The sequence below is a fragment of the Zootoca vivipara genome, chromosome 3 (assembly GCF_965207765.1).
Source record: "Zootoca vivipara chromosome 3, rZooViv2.hap1.1, whole genome shotgun sequence".
NCBI lineage: Eukaryota > Metazoa > Chordata > Lepidosauria > Squamata > Lacertidae > Zootoca > Zootoca vivipara.
This window is the reverse complement of record NC_142586.1, coordinates 115,802,080-115,829,172: the sequence shown is the minus strand read 5'-3', so window position 1 is coordinate 115,829,172 and position 27,093 is coordinate 115,802,080. Positions and strand designations below refer to the sequence as shown.

Sequence of the window (27,093 nt, the reverse complement as noted above, 5' to 3'; positions counted from 1 at the left end):
TGGGGTAGGGACCGACTAGTGGCCTGTGGCCTGATCCGAGTTCGGTTGCAACAGGAGCACTACCACCATGCAAATATATGGTAAAATGTTAATAAATGGATCCCCAAATGCATGTTTGGGTTAAAAGTGAGCCCTGGTTCTGAAATGTTTCAAGCTACGTAGACCGACGACCCTTCCAACTCTACGATTCTATGATTCTAATTTGAGGGAGAGAGGGGTTTTGCGTAGTAATGTTTTATATCAGGGGTGGCCAACTCCCAAGAGACTGCGATCTACTCACAGAGTAAAAAACTGGCAGTGAACTACCCCCTTTTTTGGGTTCGGGTCAAAGCTGTTGAGTTTTTTTAAGCAAGGGAAGCCCTGTTTTTTGAGGTTTAGGTCAAACTTGTTGAACTTCTTTTAGGAGGGAGGAAGGCCCATTTTTGTTTAGGGCTTCAGGTAATAGTTGTTCAGCTTTTTTTAGGGAGGAGAAAAATTTGGGGTGAGCTATTTTTGGGGAGTGCCAGGGATCTAGCAGCGATCTACCACAGACACCCAGTGATCTACCGGTAGATCACGATCTACCTGTTGGACGTGCCTGTTTTATATGATGAACTGTGGGCATTGGCTATCCTAGGACTTTCTTGTACTGTATCAAGTTTGGAACGTAGCATCTGACCACAGCCCAAGCAGCATGTGGCCAGCTTGGCTTTACACTAAGCCCGCGACTTACACAGGGGATAATGCTTCAAGCCAAAATTGCATATAGTGAAAATTCATAGGATGCCATGGCAGGTGGGATTACCAAAGTGTGTTTCCCCCCCCCTGGATGCCTGCCCCTGCCCCCTTTCTATTTTTTCAAAGAAAGTTTACACCAAGCGTGTGAAGCTGAATGTGCAACATAAGTTGTGGGCTTACTGTATAAGCCGCAGGTCAGATCTAGGCAGAAGGAAGGATGTTGTCCTCTTTACTAATGCTTTCTTGGTCTCTGTTTTTGTAATGCAATGAAGGAGGCACATCCTATATTGCCTGGTATATCATGGTTGTCTCCTCTCTCTCTCTTTTAGGAATGGTGAAATCCTGGCAGCACAGAGGCGACAAAGAATCATGATTGCATGAGCTTCCCCCTGCTTGTCTTGTTCATTGGATGCTAATACAGAATGTGGAGGGGGACATTGAAGGTTGCCTTCCTCCCGTTGCAATTCTCCGGCCCGGAGGGGGCAACCGATTGCTGTGGTGACCCTGCCCGCGCTCTCCTAGCAACACCCAGTTAACTGGAGGCCAAGAAGAAGAGTTTCGTCCTTGGTTCCAACTGGATCGGAAGTTGCGCCCACCGTCTCAAGGAGAAGATGAAATTTCCGTTCTATTGGCCCTTGGTCCAAGGGGCGCAATAGCCTTTCCTCCTGGAGCCTCGCCGGTAAAAACCGCCTTGGTTATGGCTACTGATCCAACGTGATAAGAGGGGCAGCACCAACTCTTGGACTCATGACTGGGTATACCATGTTGCGGAATGGAGGGGTAGGCAACGGAGGCCAACCCTGGATGCTGCGATGGTCCAGCCGCATTCGACTCACTTGGCTCAGCTTCACCTTGTTCATCATCCTGGTCTTCTTCCCCCTCATCGCCCACTACTACCTAACCACCATAGATGACGCGGACGACGCCGGCAAGCGCATCTTCGGGCCGCGCACGGGCAACGAGCTGTGTGAGGTGAAGCACGTCCAGGACCTCTGCCGCATCCGGGAGTCTGTGAGTGAGGAGCTGCTGCAGCTGGAGGCCAAAAGGCAGGAGCTGAACAGCGAGATCGCCAAGCTGAACCTCAAGATCGAAGCCTGCAAGAAGAGCATTGAGAACGCCAAGCAGGACCTCCTGCAGCTGAAGAATGTCATCAGCCAGACGGAGCACTCCTATAAAGAACTCATGGCACAGAACCAGCCCAAGCTCTCCCTGCCCATCCGGCTGCTGCCGGACAAGGACGACTCCAACTTCCCCTTGCCAAAATCCCACAGGAGCTGCCGGCTACACAACTGCTTCGACTACTCCCGCTGCCCGCTGACCTCCGGCTTCCCTGTGTATGTGTACAACAGTGACCAGTTCGATTTCGGGAGCTCGTTAGACCCCTTAATTAAGCAAGCCTTTGAGTCCACTGTCAGAACTAACGTGTACGTTACTGAAAACGCAAACATTGCCTGTTTGTATATAATCCTTGTGGGGGAAATGCAGGAGCCCGTCACGCCTAAACCTACTGAACTCGAGCAACAGTTGCACACACTGCCCTATTGGAGGACCGATGGGCACAACCACCTGATCATCAACTTGTCCAGGAAGTCGGAAACTCAGAACTTCCTTTATAACGTCAGCACGGGGCGGGCCATGGTCGCCCAGTCCACCTTTTACGATGTACAGTATCGCCCGGGTTTCGATATTGTGGTGTCCCCTCTTGTCCACGCCATGTCTGAGCCCAATTTCCTAGAGATCCCGCCCCAGGTGCCGGTCAAGCGGAAATACCTGTTCAGTTTCCAAGGGGAGAAGGTCGAGTCTCTCCGGTCCAGCTTGCAAGAAGTGCGCTCGTTCGAAGAAGAAATCGAAGGCAACGCCCCAGCAGACTATGATGACAGGATCATTACCACCCTGAAGGCTGTCCAAGACAGCAAGCTGGACTTTGTCTTGGTGGAATTCACGTGTAAGAACCAGCCCAAGCCAAGCCTGCCCACTGAGTGGGCTCTTTGTGGAGAAAGGGAAGACAGACTAGAGCTACTGAAACTATCTACTTTTGCACTGATAATCACCCCGGGGGACACCCACCTTGTCATCTCCGCTGGGTGCGCAATGCGTCTTTTTGAGGCCCTGGAGGTTGGGGCGATCCCGGTGATCCTTGGAGAGCAGATCCAGCTGCCCTACCACGATGTGATCCGGTGGAACGAGGCAGCCTTAATCATACCAAAGCCACGTATCACGGAAGTGCACTTTCTTCTGCGGAGCATTTCCGACAACGACCTCCTGGCCATGAGGAGGCAAGGCCGCTTCCTGTGGGAGACCTACTTCTCCACCTCAGACAGCATCTTCAGCACAGTTCTAGCTATCATAAGGACTCGAATCCAAATCCCAGCCATCCCCATCCGGGAGGAGGCTGCGGTGGAGATCCCCCACCGGTCCGGAAAGGCTGCTGGCACAGACCCCAACATGGCCGACAATGGGGACTTAGACTTGGGGCCGGTGGAGACGGAGCCGCCATACTCCTCACCCAAATACCTGCGCAATTTCACCCTCACCGCAATGGATATTTACAGAAACTGGAACTCTGCCCCCGGCCCTTTCCACCTCTTCCCCCACACGCCCTTTGACCCTGTCCTGCCGTCGGAAGCCAAGTTCCTCGGATCTGGGACCGGGTTCCGGCCCATCGGAGGAGGAGCTGGTGGCTCCGGGAAGGAGTTCCAAGCTGCGCTGGGAGGCAACGTCCCCAGGGAGCAGTTCACCGTCGTCATGCTGACCTACGAGCGAGAGGAAGTGCTCATGAACTCCCTGGAGAGACTCAACGGCCTCCCCTACTTAAACAAAGTGGTGGTGGTCTGGAATTCTCCCAAGCTGCCATCAGAGGACCTCCTGTGGCCGGACATCGGCGTCCCAATTGTGGTAAGAGCAGTTGGAAATATTTGGCTTCTTTTGCCTCTCTCCAAGGAGAGAAGTGGAGAGGCTTCAGAATTATTTTGTTGCAATGTGGAGCGTTGAGGGTTGTGCATTATGTTTTTAGAAGCACTGTAAAAAAAGAAAAGAAATAAATTCTGGTTTAGATTCTTTCAAATACTTGCAGTGGGCTGTGTGTGTGTGTGTGTGTGTGTGTGTGTGTGTGTGTGTGAGAGAGAGAGAGAGAGAGAGAGAGAGAGAGAGAGAGAGAGAGAGAGAGAGAGAAGGAACAGGTTGCCTGATTCCACCACTGCCCCCTTTTTACCAGCATAGTCTCAGAATCCAACTCTGTATGGAAATATTGTAAAAGTACCTACAATCTTATCCTCTGGGCAAGTCTTTGCAAGGCTTGGAGCAAAGCAGACTCAAAGTTCCTCGTGTGAATCCTCAATGATGTTAGCATCCGAGGAGTCCCAAAGTCCAGGCAGCAAGTTCAGAGTGGAGATTTGTAGGCTGTTTGGCCAAAGGGTAGTAATGGTTCAAGTCCAAGTTTCTCTGCAGCTGAAGGAGGAGAGGTAATAGCAAGGGCTCCTTAGGAACTGATCATGTTTCTGGGAAAGACGGCTCTATCGCCATTCGCTACCAGCTTCTCTCATGGCTAGCTACTAAACTGATATGACCTTGGTTGCCCAAGGGAGATGGGGATGAGCCAGTCTTGTCCCTTGAGTGTCTGGTCACCTGCTGGGCTTCAGGGCAGTGGCTACTGCAGCTTGGTGCTGTAGAAGTTCACCCTCTCCCTTTCGTATCCCCGGTCAGAGGTAGGAGTCTTGACCTGCTTCTTTATTGTCCAAAGGAGAATGTACATCCTTGCATGGGTAACATCTCAACATGTTCAGCCCGCAAGCAGAGGACTTTTGAGAAATGGATGTCTCGCCTTTAAAGCCTGAACGCTGTGTGGAAGATGACTATTTTAGTTTAATAGTTTCGGTTGAAGGAGTGCTGCTGTTGAGGGCCTAGAATAAGTCTTCTCAAGCCACAAGTGCCTGCAGTGCTTTTTATTGGGTGGAATAAAAGTGAGCTATCGCGGCCTGTGTTTCTTCCATCCCCTGAAGGAAGGGCGCTTCTCTGTGCTCCTCAGATACTAGTTTGCTACACCATACAACTTCCTTACGGCCCCTAAAACAGAGTTACGGCTCCCTTGCAGTCAGGACTTTGCAGCAGTGATTGTGAGGCTTACCAGAATTGTGAAGGGATGGAGTCATCCGCTGCGGGTGCCGTTAATGTACTTTTTCAAAGAGACCCGTCAACAAGCAGAGTAGCAAAATGGTCTTAAATGGACTGATGCTGTGGCACAAAAGGACAAACCGGTAGGATTTAAATTACACAATCTTAAATTGTGTCTCATTTGCTTCTCTTGAGTTGCTTCTTGGTCCGGGCAGTTTACATGCAAGATAAAGAGAGAGAGAGAGAGAAACAGCATGTTCAAGTGCAGAACATTTCATAGCTTGCTAAAAGCTTTTTTTAAAAAAAGAAAAATAAACAAATTTAAAATCTGAACAATTGTGTGCTGCCACACTGGGCGAGGGTGGAACACAAATGGCTATTTGTTTCCTACACTAGCGAGACTTCCTTCAAAAATATCTTGTCTGGAGCACTTTTCTGTTTTTTAAAAAAATATATACCGTGGGTTGTTGTTGTTGTTTTGCCGTCCTAGCCAATCAGTCGTTTCTCCTTTTGAATGTGGCATTTTTGATACGTTTGACGACTGAGCCTCACAACTTAATCTGAGTTTCGTGCAGATACTGGGGTTAGCTGTGGGTGTAAGGCAAGTGTGCATCTGTGAAAATGTTCGTGGCTTGCGCATGGGTGATGCACATTCAAGAGCTAATCCCTCTGTGGGTGGAAAAAGTGACCATTTGGATGTCGATGTGAGTTGTGTTTTCATTGAAGGTGGCACAGTGCAGGCCAGAGGGCATTCAGTGGGTATTTTGAGACGTTCCCCATTTCCCCTGACACCAGTTTGGGCCGGGGTATTGGGTGGGATATTTGGGGCTTGTACCCTGGCCTATCCTAAAGTCTCTTGTGAATATGAACGCAGTGGTCTAAACCACTGAGCCTCTTGGGCTTGCTGATGAGAAGGTTGGCGGTTCGAATCCCTGCGGCGGAGTGAGCTCCCATTGCTCTGTCCCAGCTCCTGCCAACCTAGCAGTTCAAAAGCATGCCCGTGCAGGTAGATCAATAGGTACCACTGTGGCGAGAAGGTAAACGGCGTTTCCGTGCGCTCTGGTTTCCGTCACAGTGCTCCGTTGTGCCAGAAGCGGTTTAGTCCTGCTGGCCACATGACCCGGAGAGCTGTCTGTGGACAAACGCTGGCTCCCTAGGCCTGAAAGCGAGATGAGTGCCGCGACCCCATAGTCACCTTTGACTGGACTTAACCGTCCAGGGGTCCTTGACCTTACCTTTACCTTTATGGAGAGTTATAACACAAAAAGGAAAAATGCCGAGATGCCAAAAGCAGAGAAAGGTGGTATTTTGTAGCAGAAGGGAAACGTGGAGCTTCCATGAGACTAGGGCACAGAGACACCGGCTCCCGTTTTGACTTTAGGGATCTGAGCACTGCCATGAAATGAACTTATTCTTAACATTTCATCTTATTGTTTCTGACTAGTAAATCACACTGCTCACAGGCAGGAGTGAATGAAAAGATTATCTTTCTCCCAGGAGCAGCAAAATGAGTTAGAATTGCTCATGTCACTGTGAAATGAACATTCACATTAGTCCTGCTGCGTCTTTTGCTCTTCTTTTTAAACAAAATCCTTGAAATAATGCCCCACCTAAAGGAAAATTAACTCCTCCGTCGCTTCTGCAGAATGGCAGCCTTCTTGGGCACGATGTACATAAGAATGAGCAGGTCTCTTAACAACCCGGCAGATCTTCCCCAAATTAGTCCACCTCTGCCTACAACCCTGAATTTGCTCTGATTAGAGGAATGTTAATGGAAACTTATTGTTATTTATTTGCAAGTTTCAGCTTGCCCCATTCTAATTGGCAATAGCTCATTAAAGGCAGAGTACATAAAACCTGTGGGATAGAATCTCTAGTGAAAAATGGATGGACCCCAATTGCATTTTTTAAAAACAAAAATTAGAAATAATATAAAACTGATGTCTGCTTCTGTGGATTGACTTATGTCTGATGTGTACCAGTTCATCCTTCAAGGCTGCAAGAAGTAGGAATAGGAGGTTGTAGCTTGCAATGTACATGATTGGGAGTTGAAAGCCCTCACACGATTTTCAGGGTGTAAGGCATATGTTTCTGCAAGGAAGCTAAGAATCATAGAGTTGGAAGAGACCACAAGGGCCATCCAGTCCAACCCCCTGGCAAGCAGGAAACACCATCAAAGCATTCTCGACAGCCTGTCAAGCCTCTGCTTAAAGACCTCCAAAGAAGGAGACTCCACCACACTCCTTGGTAGCAAATTCCACTGCCGAACAGCTCTTACTGTCAGGAAGTTCTTCCTAATGTTTAGGTGGAATCTTCTTTCTTGTAGTTTGAATCCGTTGCTCCGTGTCCGCTTCTCTGGAGCAGCAGAAAACAACCTTTCTCCCTCCTCTATATGACATCCTTTTATATATTTGAACATGGCTACCATATCACCCCTTAACCTTCTCTTCTCCAGGCTAAACATACCCAGCTCCCTAAGCCGTTCCTCATAAGGCATCGTTTCCAGGCCTTTGACCATTTTGGTTGCCCTCTTCTGGACACATTCCAGCTTGTCAGTATCCTTCTTGAACTGTGTTTCTTAAAGAATCTGCAAGCCCCTCCTAGGCTCCTTGTGCCAAACAGCCCAGTCAGTTTTGCACTTGGATTTTTGTTGAGACGGAGACAGGGGGCTCAGGTGCCGCAGGCATTTAGGGAATCTGCAGAATCTCTCCACATATTTCCCTGTGTGGCCAGATCTGCTTGGAAGCCCAGCCTTTTGACACTCCTTCACTTCACACAAGGTTATGCGCTTTGTACTATGAATCTGTGGAACTGCAGGGAAACTGCAATTGCCCACCAGGAAAAAGTTGGCTTTCGCTGATGTTTTAAAAGGAAACTATCTTATTCTTAGGGATGTGAAACGCGTTTGGCACTATATGTGTAATAACTGGTGAGACGTTTGAAGTCAGGGTCTTGCTGACTTACCTAGGGGTATGGAAGAATCTTGGTACCTTGGTTCTCAAACTTAATCCGTTCCAAAACCAAAGTGTTCCAAAGCCAAGGCGTGCTTTCCCATAGAAAGTAATGCAAAATGGATCAATCTGTTCCAGACTTTTAAAAGCAACCCTTAAAACAGCAATTTAACATGAATTTTACTATCTAATGAGATATCTCTACTTACCTCTACTTACAAATAACTCTACTTAAAAATGTTTCTACTTACGAATGGAGCTCCATCCGCCATCTTGGATGCGGTTTAGATAGGATTTTTTCTACTTACGAATTTTTAGATAGGGTTGCTTCTACTTACGAATTTTTTCTCCCAATGCATTCCTATGGGATTCGACTTACAAATTTTTTCAACTTACAAATGTGCGTTCGGAACGCATTAAATTCGTAAGTAGAGGTACCACAGTATCTAATTTTACTATCTATTGAGACTATTGATCCGTAAAATGAAAGCAATAAACAATGTACTGCAGTCACACAATCAATAAGTAGCTGAACTGGGTTCCACACTTCCACAGTGGCACCTGAATAAGTGTGCATGCATACGGAAGCTTATACCAAGAACAAACTTAGTTGGTCTCTAAGGTGCTTAGTTGGTTTTCCCAGTAGTGATGTATGGAAGTGAGAGCTGGACCATAAAGAAGGCTGATCACTGAAGGATTGATGCTTTTGAATTATGGTGCTGGAGGAGACTCTTGAGAGTCCCATGGACTGCAATAAGATCAAACCTATCCATTCTGAAGGAAATCAGCCCTGAGTGCTCACTGGAAGGACAGATCCTGAAGCTGAGGCTCCAAAACTCTGGCCACCTCATGAGAAGAGAAGACTCCCTGGAAAAGACCCTGATGTTGGGAAAGATTGAGGGCACAAGGAGAAGGGGACGACAGAGGATGAGATGGTTTGACAGTGTTCTCGAAGCTACGAACATGAGTTTGACCAAACTGCGGGAGGCAGTGGAAGACAGGAGTGCCCGGCGTGCTCTGGTCCATGGGGCCACGAAGAGTTGGACACGACTAAACAACAACAACGACAAACTGGACAATTTTTATTTATTTTTTATTTATATGTTTGGGTTCCACATAGTCACAAAAACAAAGAGCCGCAAAAACAAAACCACAAAATAAATTGCAAAAACGGACAGACCTCAAATGGATGTGTGGCACTCAAAACGGAGCATGTTTGGCTTCCGAAAAAGGTTCGCAAACTGGAACACTTTCGGGTTTGCAGTGTTTGGGTTCCACGTTGTTTGAGTACCAAGGCATTTGAGAACCAAGGTACCACTGTAGATCAGCATTGTTGTGCCAATATTTCAGGTAGATGAACTGAGGCTGAGACGATAGTGGCACCCGAAGACAGCTGTGGGGTTCATTGCAGAGCTGGAATTGAAACTAGGGTTCAATTCCCTGATTTACAGCTGCATTCACTCCTAGTCACACCAGAAAGTAGTACAAAATAAGAGAACACATGCACATCCTTTTAACTTGGATCAATTTATGTGGGCCACCAAACTGGGGCAGAGTTTTTATTTTTCTTGTACATGAACAGGCCTGTTGTCTTTGTCCATGGAGTTTTCTTGGCAGAGATACTGGAGTGGCTTGCCAGTTCCTTCTCCAGGTGGATCACGTTTAGTCAAAACTCTCCACTATGACCTGTCCATCTTGGGTGGCCCTGCATGGCATAGCTCATAGCTTCTCTGAGTTATTCAAGCCCCTTCGCCACGACAAGGCATTGATCCATGAAGGGGCTGAACTGTTTAAAATTTTAAAAGATGATGCTGTTAAGGTGCTACACCCAATATGCCAGCAAGTTTGGAAAACTCAGCAATGGCCAGAGGATTGGAGAAGATCAGTCTACATCCCAATTCCAAAGAAGGGCAGTGCCAAAGAATGCTCCAACTACCGCACAATTGCGCTCATTTCACACGCTAGCAAGGTTATGCTTAAAATTCTACAAGGCAGGCTTAGGCAGTATGTGGACCGAGAACTCCCAGAAGTGCAAGCTGGATTTCGAAAGGGCAGAGGAACCAGAGACCAAATAGCAAACATGCGCTGGATTATGGAGAAAGCTAGAGAGTTCCAGAAAAACGTCTACTTCTGCTTCATTGACTATGCAAAAGCCTTTGACTGTGTCGACCACAGCAAACTATGGCAAGTTCTTAAAGAAATGGGAGTGCCTGATCACCTCATCTGTCTCCTGAGAAATCTCTATGTGGGACAAGAAGCTACAGTTAGAACTGGATATGGAACAACTGATTGGTTCAAAATTGGGAAAGGAGTACGACAAGGTTGTATATTGTCTCCCTGCTTATTTAACTTATATGCAGAATTCATCATGCGAAAGGCTGGACTAGATGAATCACAAGCAGGAATTAAGATTGCCGGAAGAAATATCAACAACCTCAGATATGCAGATGACACAACCTTGATGGCAGAAAGTGAGGAGGAATTAAAGAACCTTTTAATGAGGGTGAAAGAGGAGAGCGCAAAATATGGTCTGAAGCTCAACATCAAAAAAACCAAGATCATGGCCACTGGTCCCATCACCTCCTGGCAAATAGAAGGGGAAGAAATGGAGGCAGTGAGAGATTTTACTTTCTTGGGCTCCTTGATCACTGCAGATGGTGACAGCAGTCACGAAATTAAAAGACGCCTGCTTCTTGGGAGAAAAGCAATGACAAACCTAGACAGCATCTTAAAAAGCAGAGACATCACCTTGCCGACAAAGGTCCGTATAGTTAAAGCTATGGTTTTCCCAGTAGTGATGTATGGAAGTGAGAGCTGGACCATAAAGAAGGCTGATCGCCGAAGAATTGATGCTTTTGAATTATGGTGCTGGAGGAGACTCTTGAGAGTCCCATGGACTGCTAGAAGATCAAACCTATCAATTCTTAAGGAAATCAGCCCTGAGTGCTCCCTGGAAGGACAGATCGTGAAGCTGAGGCTCCAATACTTTGGCCACCTCATGAGAAGAGAAGAATCCTTGGAAAAGACTCTGATGTTGGGAAAGATTGAGGGCACTAGGAGAAGGGGACGACAGAGGACGAGATGGTTGGACAGTGTTCTCGAAGCTACGAACATGAGTTTGACCAAACTACGGGAGGCAGTGCAAGACAGGAGTGCCTGGCGTGCTATGGTCCATGGGGTCACGAAGAGTCGGACACGACTAAACGACTAAACAACAACAACATGAACAGGCATGCTTGTACTTCCCATTCATTAATCCTGAGCAAATTGGGCTGGAGAATCTATCCGTGTGCTTTCAGAACCTGATGCTGGAGTCTGGAAACAAAACATATTCCCTTTCTATAACACGGGCATCCAAATGTGTGTGTGTGTTTTTTCCCCCCTTTCGTTTCTTGTTATTAATTTATTGTAAGCTACTTAGTACGAGGCGTTGGGGGTTGGGGAAGAAGTTTCCCCCCCACCTTCTAATTAAGGATGGAGGGGGCGGGGGAGAACCGCCGCCATTTAAAAATTGCTTTTTTCTATTAACACCAAAACAATTTCAAGCATCATAAGACCACCAGGTGCAGAGCAGTGATAATGCGACTGTGACAAAATGATTGCTGATCAAAGCACCGAAAGCAGACGGCTAATGAACTCCAACAAATTACAGCGTAATGAGGAGAATACCCTGTGCATCGTGAAGTAGTCAGAGTCTCCAAAGCTATAGAGCACCCAATACGCAGAAACTACGAACTGGAGCACAAACTCTCGCTTTTTTGCTCCTCCCGGGGCAGGAAAGGGGTTAGTCCAACCTCCGGTTTGCTAGTATAACTGAGTTACCGTGTCGTGAAATGAATCATGTCTAAAAAGTGTGTCGCCAACGTGAACATTTTGGAAAGCTCTGATTTAGTCCAACCTCCTGCAATGCAGGAATATGCCAATTTACTTTTTCACTGGGTTTGTAAATCCCGTTGATAGTTGTCAGGGGAGTAATCTGATGCCAAGATATCACTTGATGAACTTCCACATGCAAACAAGCTTTATGGGCAGTGACGCCTGTTCCCTCAAATATCACTGGTTTGCTCATTTCTATATATAGGGTGCCTACATTCTGCATGGACTGGTTGTATGGCAACATGCGCAAATGGCTTTAGATATCTATTTGCTCTACAAATTACCATAAAGCATATACAGTGGACCCTCTAGTTACATACCGCTCTGGATATGTAACTTTTGGGTTACGAACGCGGCATGCATGTGCAAAATTGTGCCACGCGCGTGCACAGAAATGGCCCCTCTCCCTACGGCCTTTCGGGTTGCGGACGGACCCCTGAGGTCCAGCACCGAGGGCCTTCTGGCGGTTCCCTCGTTGCGAGAAGCCAGGTTGCAGGGAACTAGGCAGATGGCCTTCTCGGTGGTGGCGCCTACCTTGTGGAACGCCCTCCCAACAGATGTCAAAAAGGAAAACAACTACCAGACTTTTAGAAGACATCTGAAGGCAGCCCTGTTCAGGGAGGCTTTTAATGTTTAATAGATTATTGTGTTTTATTCTTCTGTTGGATGCCGCCCAGAGTGGCTGGGGAGACCCGGCCAGATGGGCGGGGTATAAATAATAAATTATTATTATTATTATTATTATTATTATTATTATTATTATTATCCGGGTCCACTGTATTCAACACAAAAAACAGTGACAATTTGTTGTTGACAAAGAACAACTGGACATATAAAGGGCCCCATTACCTTCAGTAGCTTAGGGCCTCATCAAACCTAAATCCGGCCCTATTTGTGGGGTAGGAATGGAAGGGTTAACACCTTCAGCCCCTCTGGCCTTGTGTAATCCAGCGTTGTCTACCAAACCTCCAGAAGGGCATGATCTTCCAGGGTGGCAATGCTCTTGTTGTTTTCTCCAGCCTGATCTTCATTATAAAAACTTGGAAGGAAATGGCAGGTTGGATTTGCAGAGAGAGAGAGAGAGAGAGAGAGAGAGAGAGAGAGAGAGAGAGAGAGAGAGAGAGAGAGAGAGAGAGATTTTTGTGAAGAAATAAATTTGCTGTTATTTTTTTTTATAAAAAGGAAAGGGAGCCAGCTTTGCCCATACTCAGAATTCTCCTCCATGGAACATAAAATGCTTGTTTTTTGGAAAGGGCAATTATGACGCATCCTCAAAGCAGAGGGATGCCAAACAGCTGCAACGGTTTTAACGATAGCAATTGATTTTTTAAAAAATATAAAAAAATCTCCCCCCCCCCTTTTTTTTTTTACATGCTCAGGAAATGTGCTTGGCTATCTCTTCAGCCAGGAGAGGAGCCTGTAATTGGTGTGATATGAGAAGTGGCTTGCAGTGCGCTGCCTTTCCAACTACCTTTCAGGGATCCTCGAGGCAGTCATGCAATATCTAGGCCAGGGGTGGGCAAACTTTTCTCCTCTTGCCTGTAACCAGTCACTGATAGGCAGCGCCAGAGCTGGAAATAGGCAGAGCCCAAGACAAACATGTCCTGGGTCAATTAAACTTAGGATTTTTATTTTTATTTTTTTATTTGAAAAAAGTTTTAAATTTTGTTGTTTAAAAGCACGATGAATAAAAACACAAATGTACATAAGAAGAATACACAAAATTACAAATTCAGAAAAAAAGAGAAAAAAAGAGAAAAAAAGAAAAAAGCTAAGAAGACTTATCTAAAAAAAAACATTCAAACAAAGCCTGTCCTCTAGAAAAAAAGAAAGAAACAGAATATATACACTCACTACCTTTGTACACAGATACTTCCCATCCCTTTTGTAATTAATCCAAGATGCCAGGTGGAAATTGGAGCAGCAGGGCACTTTTTAAAAATCCTAAGTATAACAAAACAAAACAAAACAAAACAAAACAAAACAAAAAACTCAGGATTTATAAAAAAAGTGCCCATAATAGATTCAGACATCACAAATGAAAATAAGAGAATATTCCTTTACGCAACATCTGCAGCAAGAATACTAATTGCGAAAAACTGGAAAAGTGATAAAAGAGAGTGGCAAGGGAGATTATTTGATTACCTTGAGTTGGCAAAAATGACAGATGCAATTAGGGGACAGTCTAAACAAAAAATTCAAAAAGAGTGGGGAAAGAGATTATTTTTAAAAAACAACAACAAAAGTGCCCTCAAATTAAAACCTGGACTTGCTTCGAATAATTTTGGCAGAACAAAATATGGTTTACACATGCAACATATGGAGAAGGGTAGAAAAGACGAAATGAGAAAGAAACAGTTCATCAAGTTTAAAATCAGACCCGTGTTGAGGAGGAAGGAAGTCTATTAGAATAGAATAAGAACTAACAATGGCTAACATTAAATTCATGTGCAGATACTTGCAGATTTATGGATATATGTTTTTCATTTATCTTGTGTTTTCTTTTGTAGTTTGTTTTCTAAGTGCCGTGTGTGTATGTGCTGTAGTAATAACTTAATAAAAAGCATTTACCATTAAAAAGTAGAATTCCCAGATTTACGCTGGTCTGTTCAGAAGTAAGCCCCACTGAGTTTGATGGGGTTACTCTCATTTATATAGAGGGTTGAAACAAAATAAAAAAAATTCCTTCCAGCAGCACCTTGTATAGAGGGTTGTTTTTGTACAGCAAACCAAAACAGCCACTGTCCTGGAAATCAAGTAAAAGTTGGTAGTGAAATTTAGATAACAAAATCATATGTTGTTGTTGTTGTTGTTTAGTCGTTTAGTCGTGTCCGACTCTTCGTGACTCCATGGACCATAGCACGCCAGGCACTCCTGTCTTGCACTGCCTCCCACAGTTTGGTCAAACTCATGTTCGTAGCTTCGAGAACACTGTCCAACCATATGTACTGTATTGTAAAACAGCTAATAAAAAGAAGTAAAAAAAACAAACCCCAAACATCATGAAAGGAGGGACGGGAAGTCGAGAATATTTTTTTTGTTGGGACAGAAAAAAAAATGTATATGATGATAAATGTTTTGGAATACTTTTGGAGATTTAATAAAAATGTGTTGTTGTTTTTTTTAAAAAAAGAAAGCAAGTAAAAGTTAATACAGAGAACATGAGGGAGGGGGACACTGCAGTCTCTTACGCACAGGGTGTCGGGAATGATGATGAAGATAGAGGGTGGGTCCTAAAAACAGACTTCTCAGGTGAAAACTTCTCAGTCCTAAAAACAGACTTCTTCAACATGAGTCCATGGCTGAGGCGAGATTTGATCGAGGGTCTTCTCCAGGGGCCAGCAAACTTTTTCAGCAGGGGGCTGGTCCACTGTCCCTCAGACCTTGTGGTCTGACTATATTTTTGGGGGTGGTGGTGAATGAATTCCTATGCCCCGTGGGTGGCGCTGTGGGTTAAACCACTGTGCCGCTTGGGCTTGCCGATTTGAATCCCTGCAATGGGGTGAGCTCCCGTTGCTCGGTCCCAGCTCCTGCTAACCTAGCAGTTCGAAAGCAGACAGTGCAAGTAGATAAATAGGTACCGCTCCGGCGGGAAGGTAAACGGTGTTTCTGTGTGCTGCTCTGGTTTCACCAGAAGCAGCTTAGTCTTGCTGGCACATGACCCGGAAAAAACCTACCTGTGGAAGCGGACAAATGCCGGCTCCCTCGGTCTTTAAAGCAAGATGAACGCCGCAACCCCAGAGTCGTTCGTGACTGGACTTAATTGTCAGGGGTCCCTTTAACTTTACCCTTTACAAATAACCCAGAGATGTATTTTAAATAAAAGCACACATTCTATTCATGTAAAAACACCAGGCAGGCCCCACAAACAACCCAGAGATGTATCCTCTATAATAATATCCAAGTGTCTCTGCGCCCGGTCCCTGTGTCCGTGGGATTGCGCTACTGCGCATGTGCCCCACGGACAGCCATTGGGACTTGGAGCGCGGAGAAACTTGCTCGCGCGCCCAGGACACTCTCATGCGCACGCGCGCGGGTCTGAGGGGAACGGCTGGCCTGGGCGTCGAGTGAGCGGGAGGCGCAGCGCAGAGAGGGGGAGAGAGAGAGGCCTGTGTGTTGTGGGGCAGCCCAGCCACCCTCTTGGCTCCCTGCCTTCCGCCGTCTAGCCCAGAGCCGCGTCGCAAGTGCCAGCGGGGGGGGGGGGTAGAACAAAAACAAAAAACACCTGGCCGAGCCTCCATTGGCCGCCGCGGCTGCCACTTGCTGGTCCCTCCCGGAGCTCCTTTGCAAAGAGGCCGCCTCACCGGAGCTTTGAACTGCTGCACGCGGAGGCGGCAGTGAGTCTCGCTAGGAGCTCGGCGCCAAGCAGGAGCGAGTGAAAAAAGCCCCGAGCTCAAGCGCATGTGCAAAATATACGTCCAAACGGAGAGCGGGCCTGAAACTGTGCATGTTTACTTGCGTGCAAAAGGGCTGGCATGGAAGGACCCTCTTTTTTGTGGGGGACGGGACAAAAGCGGGGCTGTGCCGGGGCTTCTTCCCCTCCCCCCCACTCACACATACCTGGCCCGCAGGTGTGCAAAGCGCCGCCCGCTCCCCTTGGCCTGGCTGCCCCGTTTTGAAGTGAGGGGCGAATACGGTTCCCCGCTAGTCAGTGAGGGGAGGATGGCTGGGGGTGTGTGTGTGATAAAAAACTACTGCGCATGTGCCCCACATAAAATAAAAGGAGCTGTTATTACAAATGTTTCTCCACATATGTTCTAGCACCCGTTAATTTAACGGGCTTCATGATACTAGTTTTAAATAAAAGGACGCATTCTACTCATGTAAAAACATGCTGATTCCTGGACCGTCCGCGGGCCAGATTGAGAAGGCGATTGGCTAGTTTGTCTACCCATGGTCTTCTCAGTTCCCACCAGTTCATTCCAATATCTGGTCAATCCTCAATGACAGTGGGTAGATCACTGCCAGTTTTTTGTGCTGGGAGTAGATCACATTCTGTTGTGAGTTGGACGGGCCTGGAGTAGGGGATCTGTTGGATCACTTCCATCCTACACTTTATGTGATCCATTCACAGGTCACCACCAGCCCAGTCAAAATACCTTCTCTGCCAAGAAGCTGTGCGTGTCAAACTGGGATAATTTGGAGAATGGAAATGAAGTAATTATCAGGGTTTGGAAAAGGGAGGCAAATATGTTGCAAATTGCCTTTCCTTTATGAAACACCCTCGCGTTTATCCAGCCACCCACCCTGTGCCTACCTCATTTGCAGGGCTTTGCAGGAGAGGTTAGCCCCTTCGGAAAATAAAAGGTCCACCTTTTAACCCCTCAATTTCCACCCGGAGCCAACATGAGGCGTACCTCATGTAGCTTCCCTTTATATATATATTAACAACAGCAACAACATTTTATTTATACCCTGCGGTGTTTAGGCTGATGAAACTTGGATTGTATACTCATGGGGGACAGAGGCCTGTGTCATTTTTGCTTAATTTGCTTAGTAAAGCATCACAAACGTTCATGGTGCTACAAAAATCACAATGAAGACTTATTTGTAGCTTTGCAGATTTGCCAGCTCTGGCAGATTATGCAGAAAGCATGCCAGGTTTCTCCAGCAAGTTATTCCTCTGAATGTAATAGGGATTATTCATGTGGCTAGAGTTATGCACACATTTGCTAAATCCGGGTGTTTTGGCTTATTAATGCTGAGGAGCTCATTTCCTTCCCCTGGCCCCAAGCATTAACAGTGTGATTGTAATGGGTGAGCAATCTGAACACAGATATTCTCTACTCCCTCAGAGCTGGGGACTGATCCAAATATTTGGAAATGTGTATGCATTGTGAAAGCTCTCCTGGTGCATTCAATGCTGTGAACTTGCGTGTAGGAATCTTAGGGGGGAGACCCATGCCATGTGCAGTAGCCAGCAAGCAATTAACATTGAGTAGGTAGGTATAGGCACATTCTTTTATATTGAGCGTGTGCAAAATATTTGCCATTATTACCCTCACTGCAAAGGGCTTGTATCTTGCAAGGACTTGCTCGCATATCTGACTTCACCCTTCTGTGGGGCTCCAAGATCCATCCCAGCCAATGGAGTTTCTGCGACAGGTTTCACCCTTTCTTCAAAAGTATCCTCAAATGCGATGTTTTGCCTGTTGGAATCAATGGAAGCCTCTCATCTCTTTGGGAGAAAATAAAAGTGAGTGCCCAAGGATGCCACTGGAACGGTAAAAAAAGGTTTTTAAAAAAATGGGGACGCGGGTGGTGCTGTGGTCTAAATCACTGAGCCTCTTGGGCTTGCCCATCAGAAGGTGGGCGGTTTGAATCCCTGTGACGGGATGAGCTCCTATTGCTCTGTCCCAGCTCCTGTCAACCTAGCAGTTCGAAAGCATGCCTGCACAAGTAGATAAATAGGTACTATTGCAGTGGGAAGGTAAACGCCATTTCTGTGCGCTCTGGCTTCTGTCACGGTGTCCCGTTGCACCAGAAGTGGTTTAGTCCTGCTGGCCACATGGCCCAGAAAGCTGTCTGTGGACAAATGCTGGCTCCCTCGGCCTGAAAGCGAGATGAGCGCTGCAACCCCATAGTCGCCTTGGACTGGATTTAACCGTCCAGGGGTCCTAGCTCAAACTTCCCCAGTTCTTTCGTAGAGGGCAGACTTTACTCACTGCCCAACAGCCGTGCGCATTGTGGCTGGTTAGGGCTGGCATTCTCATTTTCTATTACCTAAATGTTTTTAGCGGCAGATGACAGGGGTCTCAACTTGGGGCCTTCTGCGTACAAAGCACACATTCTCCCACTGAGCCACAGCCTCTCGGCTGCGTTGGGTTTTATTTGGTCCCATAAAGCTGAACAGGAGCCGCTGAGAACCCCCGTGGTAAATGCAAAGTTTCTGGTGGCGTTTCAGTTTGGCAAGAGACTGAGCCCCGGAGCTGCCTCTTTTTACATAAAGGATGAATATGCATACATCCACGAGCCGGGTATTAGCTGTACCTGTGGGAATGTGGTATGTAGGATTTGGATTAATTCTCCCACCTGCAGAATCCTGGAGCTTGTACTCGAGCAAAGAGTGTGTCCCTGTAGGAAAGATTCAATCTAGCATTTCTTATTAAACCCCCACGCCATGAATATTCAACCTGCTGCTGGTGCAGCAAGTCTTCCTTTTTTCCCCTCTTAAGGCACTCTCTACTCTTGAGCATTCTGTTGCGACTGCTACAGGGCAGGACGGAGCCTTTCCATCATTGCCGAGGCATAAACTTGTCACTCAAGGCTGCCTCCCCCCCCTGCAGATGTGTGTATGCTAATCTGCATCCTATTGTACAAACACGCTGAAGGGGGTGCACATTGCCTTGCAGTGATTATGCAGAGAGGCCCGCATTTGTATGCATGCGATTCAGACTTGCATGTAAGTACAAACCTCCTCAAGTTGCCAAGGGAACAAAAATTCAAAACAGTTACCTGCCTGCGTGTTGCGGGGCAAGCTTGGCAGTGGATCCATTCAGATGCTTCTTCAGCTTGTACGCTGGCAGAATTCATGTCTACTGGCATCAGATAGGATTGTGATGCTCCTAGATAGTAGCTCTACCGAGTGAGAGTCAGACCTACAGGTGGGCATGAGTGACCACAAGGCGGTTCTGCGGTTGATGGAAGAAGCAAGGATCATCAGTGTTGAAGCAATGACTCTTCAACATCCACTTTGTTGGTCTGGTCATTTTGTGCGGATGCCTGATGATCGTCTTCCAAAGCAACTACTCTATTCCGAACTTAAAAATGGAAAGCGTAATGCTGGTGGTCAACCAAAGAGGTTCAAAGACTCTCTCAAGGCAAATCTTAAAAAAATGTAGTATAAACACCTACAACTGGGAAACATTGGCCTGCGAGCGCTCCAGTTGGAGAATAGCCTTTACCAAAGGTGTCATGGGTTTTGAAGACGCTCGAACTCAGGATGAAAGGGAGAAACGTGCTAAGAGGAAGGCACAATTGGCAAACCCTCACCATCATCAACTCCCGCCTGTAAACCTATGTCCCCATTGTGGAAGGACGTGTGGATCCAGAACTGGCTTCCACAGTCACTCATGGACTCACTGTTAAGACCGTGTTCATGGAAGACAATCTTACTTGCCTGTGAGTGATCGCCTAAAAAGAAAGAAGGACCTGTCTCCCTCCAGGTGTTGTTGGCCAACAGTTCCCTCCATCCCTGCCAAAAGGCCATTCCTGTTGGGTCGAAGGGAATTTAAACCCAAGGACATCAAGAGAGACACAGGTTCCCCATCCCTACTAGGGCTGGGCAATATCTGGTTTTTAACACCGTGATATATCACCAGCTAAACATTGCAATATATCCCAATGTCTGAAATAAGGATGGAGCTATGTAGAGGCACTGGCTGGCTTCACGGTTTCCCCGCATTGTGATTCACTGCCCCACGGCAGGAGGCGGCGGCAGGGGGGGGGGCTGATCCGGCAGAGTTAAATAGGGGCTGCAGGAATCAAGACAAGCATTGGCTGGCTTTACGGCTTTCCCCCACATTGTGATTTTTTCCTTGCAGACACACACATCATGATTCACGATATATTGCCAGGTCAAAAGTTATGAAACCGATAGCACAATATGGGCTTTGAACCGGTTTTGGACACGATATATTGATATTTTGACCAGTCCTAATCCCTGCCTTTCAGGGAAACAATTGGGAAGACCACCCTGGCCGTGTTCAGAGAAGCAGGGCGGGCTGTAACTCAGTGGCAGAGCATGTGGAAGGTCCCAGATTTAATTCCCAGTGTTTCCAGGCAGGGGTGGGGATGTCCCCCTCTCTGAAGTGCTTGGAGAGCCACTGCCGGCCAGTGTAACATCCCAGAGCTTTCCAGACCATGGTCCATGGAACACCAGTGGTCTGCAAGTTGTTGGTTTTTTTTAAATTTAAAAATAATCTTTATTCAAATTCTTAAAATATCTACACAAATATACAGCAAACAAAATCTAAACAATAAATAATAAACACTAACAATAGACAATAAACAAATATGCAAAATAAAACAAATTAAACAGTAGACAATAGATAAACCATAAACAAATCCTAAAGTACAAAATCATAAAATACAGACTTAGAAACATATAAACAACAACTTAAAATTGACTTCCAATTGTTCCTATACCACTTCTCTTGATAATTGAACGTAACTTGCTTTACCTCATGCAAATTAAAAAAAGAAATAACTAATTTTTCACTCTTTAATATACAAGTTCCCGTGTGATATCTTAATCAAAGCAAATCACCAACTCTGTTTTTATACCTTCTTTTTTCAAATAATCTCCAACATATTTCCACTCCGCTTTAGATCTTTGTTTTGAAATGTTTCTTATTGCTGCTGTCATTCTCACCGAATTCATAAATTCTACTAATTTAATCTGCCATTTTTTAACTGTTGGGACTCTCTCTCCTTTCCAATTTTGGGCTATAAGTAACCTGGCTGCTGCACATGCATATAAAAAAATATTTTTTTTCTATCTTCAGGAATATTTTCGGGGATTATACTCAAGAGAAAGGCCTCTGGTTTTTCCTCAAACGTAATTTTCAACATCCTTTTCAAATTCTCATATATTTCGCTCCACAACTTATAAATCTTTATACATTTCCACCAACAATAAAAATAACTGCCTACCTTTTCCTGGCATTTCCAGCATTCATTCGTTTTAGTTTTTAAAACTTTTGCCATCTTTTCTGGTGTCAAATGCCACCTATACTCTTTAATTCCAACACATGCTGTAAATCTCATATTGGTTTTCCACAGTTTATCCCATTGTACTCTATATATTGGTCTACCTAGGTCTTGAGCCCATTTCATCATTACTGGTCTGCAAGTTTCATTCAGGTGGCCTGCCTTGTGCAATTAAAAACCGTACAGCACTGGGTTTGACATGTTGTTTTATAGATCCAATTGCTGCAGAAAAAGTGCTTATTCTGTTTGCTTTGAGATCATAGAGTTGCAGAGTTGGAAGGAGGCACGAGGGTCATTGAGTCCAACCCCCTGCAATGCAGGAATCTTTTGCCCAACGTGGGACTTGAACCCGCAACTCTGAGATTGAGCCTAATGCTCTACCGACTGAGCTTCCCTAGCTCAGGCATGCTTCATGGGAAGTGATTAGTCAAGGTAACAGCCATGTCATTCAGGTAAGAGGGTTGGACTTGGCCAGAATATCACTAGTCCGAAGTCCATATTCTGTGCACAGCATCATCGTGGGCTGATGAAGCCTGGCTGCCCTTTCTCGCACTGCCGAAGCCTGTGCATTATTTTAAAAATTTCTGCTCTACACTGGTCATTTTGGACTGGAAGAGTTGGTCAGATGCCCAGAGTAAGGTTGGCAAGAGCCTTAATCACATTTCTGAAGCAATAATGGAGGGGGGACGGGACCCTGAACCCTTGGGCGCCTGCTGAAGTGCAACACCCTTGCCTTCTGTGGCTGACTTGGTACCCCAACAGCAGCCCCTATCATGTCAGTTTCAGATTGTCAACCCTCTGGTAAGTTTTAGGAGGCCTCAGTGTGGACCAAATCTGCTTTGAAAAGGAGGTGGAAGTATGTGGCCTAAACAGAAAGGTGGAGGAAAGCTCTCTTGCCCTAAAATCTCAGTTTCGGATTTCTGTTTCTTTTTTCCCCATAAAAAGAATTCTGTTTACGCGATGGTGGCAAGATCTGTTTCTGTAGGCTGGGCGCCAAGGCGAGGATAGATGAGTGGGGGAACTTGCCTGCCTTATTTCTTTGAGCGAGATCTGCTGCGTAGCGCTGACCACCACCCCGCCACCTGCGATATTGAAGCTGTCGGGAAAGAGCTTCCTACCACTTTTCCTAACGCCTTCCAAAAACACAAATTAAATGCGGGGTCAAGGTGACTCTGTAAATGCTGGCATGCCCGCATGCCTCTGGATGTTTTTAACTCCACTGCCTGAATCGGTGGGGCTCTCTGGGGAGGACTGGAGTGCTGGCAAGAACTCTGTATGTTTATCTTGCAGATCCGTATCAAAAGGATTTATTTTTCAGGAATGTGCATTTTGTACCACTTTAAACCTGGAAGGACTCCAAAGAGCTTTGCAGTCTGAACAAGCTGGTTCTCACAGTTTTCAGAGAGCCCTTTGCTTTATCTTTGGTATTTGCATATTGCCTTTGTTGGCACGGCCAGCTTGAGGGCTTCGAAACTGCCTGTGCTCTTGCCGGGATTGTTCAGGCCAGCAACCGCCCTGGCTGAGCTTTTGGAGGTGCCTCCTGCCTCAGAAATAAGATCTCAAAAGAGAGCACCTGTCGCAGTGGAAAGGATGGAGGCAGATGTAGGGCTGGGCCATATCTGGTTTTCAATATCACGATATATTACCAGCTAAGCATTGCGATATCTCAATATATCGCAATGTCTGAAATGAGGCTGGGGCTTATAATGATCTGGGCAAAAATTGGAAGAAATAAAAATCTAAATTTGAATGAAAACTTACTCAGTTGACAGCATGCTTAGCTAAACCATTAAAGAATATATTGCTGTTCTGTTAAGGGCTTTATATACCCCCATAGTAACACCTTGAACGAATTGGGGAACTGGTGTAGACCAGTGTTAGAAAGTCAGGTAGACACTGGGGTCCGGCTCCGAGGGCCTTCTGGCGGTTCCCTCACTGTGAGAAGTGAGGTTCCAGGGAACCAGGCAGAAGAGGGCCTTCTCGGTGGTGGCACCCACCCTGTGAAACACCCTCCCATCAGATTTCAAGGAAATAAACAACTACCTGACTTTTAGAAGACATCTGAAGGTAGCCCTGTTCAGGGACGTTTTTTAATGTTTGACATTTTATTGTGCTTTTATTTCTGTTGGGAGCAGCCCAGAGTGGCTGAGGAAACCCAGCCAGATGGGTGGAGTGCAAATAAATTGTTATTGTTATTGTTATTATTGCTACTTGACACCTGAAAACTAGTTTACAGATGGCCATCAAACCTCTACTTAAAAACCTCTAAGGAAGGAGAGTCCACCACCTACTAAGGGAATCCTTTCCACTGCCAAACAGCCCTTACTGCCAGAAAGTTCTTCCTGTTGCTTAGTCAGAATCTCCTTTCTTGTCACTTGAAGCCATTCATTTGGGTCTTGCCCCCTCCAGAGCAAGAGAAAACATGCTGCCTCCATCTTCCATGTGACAGCCTTTGAGATGTTTGAAGATGGCTATCATATCTCCCCTCAGTCGAGAAAGGTTGTTTTCTGCTGCTCCAGAGAAGTGGACATGGAGCAATGGATTCAAACTACAAGAAAGAAGATTCCACCTCAACATTAGGAAGAACTTCCTGACAGTAAGAGCTGTTTGGCAGTGGAATTTGCTGCCAAGGAGTGTGGTGGAGTCTCCTTCTTTGGAGGTCTTTAAGCAGAGGCTTGACAGCCATATGTCAAGAATGCTTTTATGGTGTTTCCTGCTTGGCAGGGAGTTGGACTGGATGACCCTTGTGCTCTCTTCCAACTCTATGATTCTATAATTCTATGATTCCTCTTTTCCAGGCTAAGCATATCCAGCTCCCCTCAAAAGGCTGGGTTTCCAGACCCTCGATCATCTTGGTTGCTCTCCTCTGCACATGTTCCAACTTGTTAGTGTCCTTCTTAAATTGTGGCTCCCAGAACTGAATAGGGCGGGACTATGACACCATATTTTTGTTGATGCAGCCTAGAGTAGCATTAGCTTTTTTTTGCTGCTGCAACACACTGTTGACTCATGTTAAGCTTGTGCTCTACTAAGACCCCTGAATCCTATTCACATGCACTGTTGTTGTTTAGTCGTTTAGTCGTGTCCGACTCTTCGTGACCCCATGGACCATAGCACGCCAGGCACTCCTGTCTTGCACTGCCTCCCGCAGTTTGGTCAAACTCATGTTCGTAGCTTCGAGAACACTGTCCAACCATCTCGTCCTCTGTCGTCCCCTTCTTCTAGTGCCCTCCATCTTTCCCAACATCAGGGTCTTTTCCAAGGATTCTTCTCTTCTCATGAGGTGGCCAAAGTATTGGAGCCTCAGCTTCACGATCTGTCCTTCCAGGGAGCACTCAGGGCTGATTTCCTTAAGAATGGATAGGTTTGATCTTCTAGCAGTCCATGGGACTCTCAAGAGTCTCCTCCAGCACCATAATTCAAAAGCATCAATTCTTCGACGATCAGCCTTCTTTATGGTCCAGCTCTCACTTCCATACATCACTACTGGGAAAACCATAGCTTTAACTATACGGACCTTTGTCGGCAAAGTGATGTCTCTGCTTTTTAAGATGCTGTCTAGGTTTGTCATTGCTTTTCTCCCAAGAAGCAGGCGTCTTTTAATTTCGTGACTGCTGTCACCATCTGCAGTGATCAAGGAGCCCAAGAAAGTAAAATCTCTCACTGCCTCCATTTCTTCCCCTTCTATTTGCCAGGAGGTGATGGGACCAGTGGCCATGATCTTGGTTTTTTTGATGTTGAGCTTCAGACCATATTTTGCGCTCTCCTCTTTCACCCTCATTAAAAGGTTCTTTAATTCCTCCTCACTTTCTGCCATCAAGGTTGTGTCATCTGCATATCTGAGGTTGTTGATATTTCTTCCGGCAATCTTAATTCCGGCTTGGGATTCATCTAGTCCAGCCTTTCGCATGATGAATTCTGCATATAAGTTAAATAAGCAGGGAGACAATATACAACCTTGTCGTACTCCTTTCCCAATTTTGAACCAATCAGTTGTTCCATATCCAGTTCTAACTGTAGCTTCTTGTCCCACATAGAGATTTCTCAGGAGACAGATGAGGTGATCAGGCACTCCCATTTCTTTAAGAATTTGCCATAGTTTGCTGTGGTCGACACAGTCGAAGGCTTTTGCATAGTCAATGAAGCAGAAGTAGACGTTTTTCTGGAACTCTCTAGCTTTCTCCATAATCCAGCGCATGTTTGCTATTTGGTCTCTGGTTCCTCTGCCCTTTCGAAATCCAGCTTGCACTTCTGGGAGTTCTCGGTCCACATACTGCCTAAGCCTGCCTTGTAGAATTTTAAGCATAACCTTGCTAGCGTGTGAAATGAGCGCAATTGTGCGGTAGTTGGAGCATTCTTTGGCACTGCCCTTCTTTGGAATTGGGATGTAGACTGATATTCTCCAATCCTCTTCTCCAATCCTCTGGCCATTGCTGAGTTTTCCAAACTTGCTGGCATATTGGGTGTAGCACCTTAACAGCATCATCTTTTAAAATTTTAAATAGTTCAGCTGGAATATCATCACTTCCACTGGCCTTGTTATTAGCAGTGCTTTCTAAGGCCCATTTGACTTCACTCTCCAAGATGTCTGGCTCAAGGTCAGCAACCACACTACCTGGGGTGTACGAGACCTCCATATCTTTCTGGTATAATTCCTCTGTGTATTCCTGCCACCTCTTCTTGATGTCTTCTGCTTCTGTTAGGTCCTTACCACTTTTGTCCTTGATTATGGTAATCTTTGTACGAAATGTTCCTTTCATATCTCCAATTTTCTTGAACAGATCTCTGGTTTTCCCCATTCTATTGTTTTCCTCTATTTCTTTGCATTGCTCATTTAAGAAGACCCTCTTGTCTCTCCTTGCTGTTTTTTGGAAATCTGCATTCAGTTTCCTGTATCTTTCCCTATCTCCCTTGCATTTTGCTTGCCTCCTCTCCTCCGCTATTTGTAAGGCCTCGTTGGATAGCCATTTTGCTTTCTTGCATTTCCTTTTCCTTGGGATGGTTTTCGTTGCTGCCTCCTGTATAATGTTACGAGCCTCCATCCATAGTTCTTCAGGCACTCTGTCCACCAAATCTAAATCCTTAAACCTGTTCCTCACTTCCACTGTGTATTCATAAGGGATTTGATTCAGATTGTATCTTACTGGCCCAGTGCTTTTTCCTACTTTCTTCAGTTTAAGCTGGAATTTTGCTATAAGAAGCTGATGATCTGAGTTACAGTCAGCTCCAGGTCTTGTTTTTGCTGACTGTATAGAGCTTCTCCATCTTTGGCTGCAGAGAATATAATCAATCTGATTTCGATGCTGCCCATTTGGTGATATCCATGTGTAGAGTCGTCTCTTGTGTTGTTGGAAGAGAGTGTTTGTGATGACCAGCTTGTTCTCTTGACAGAACTCTATTAGCCTTTGCCCTGCTTCATTTTGAACTCCAAGGCCAAACTTGCCAGTTGTTCCTTTTATCTCTTGATTCCCTACTTTAGCATTCCAATCCCCTGTAATGAGAAGAACATCCTTCTTTGGTGTCATTTCTAGAAGTTGTTGTAGGTCTTCATAGAATTGGTCAATTTCACTTTCTTCAGCACCGGTAGTTGGTGCATAAACTTGGATTACTGTGATGTTAAAAGGTCTGCCTTGGATTCGTATCAAGATCATTCTGTCATTTTTGAGATTGCATCCCATTACAGCTTTTGCCACTCTTTTGTTGACTATGAGGGCCACTCCATTTCTGC

At 45.8% G+C, this 27,093-nt stretch overlaps 1 protein-coding gene across 5 annotated transcripts in view; it reads left to right on the top strand.

The window, feature by feature from the left end:
* Positions 1-27,093, top strand: part of EXTL3 (exostosin like glycosyltransferase 3) — a 156,936-nt gene that overhangs the window by 97,876 nt on the left and 31,967 nt on the right. For all 5 annotated transcript variants that reach the window (XM_035110850.3, XM_088666954.1, XM_035110849.3 and 2 more), the window contains one exon: positions 1,047-3,612. In XM_035110850.3, coding sequence (XP_034966741.3) covers positions 1,465-3,612 — 2,148 coding nt within the window. In that variant the 5' untranslated portion in view covers positions 1,047-1,464. The remainder of the gene's footprint in view (positions 1-1,046; positions 3,613-27,093) is intronic.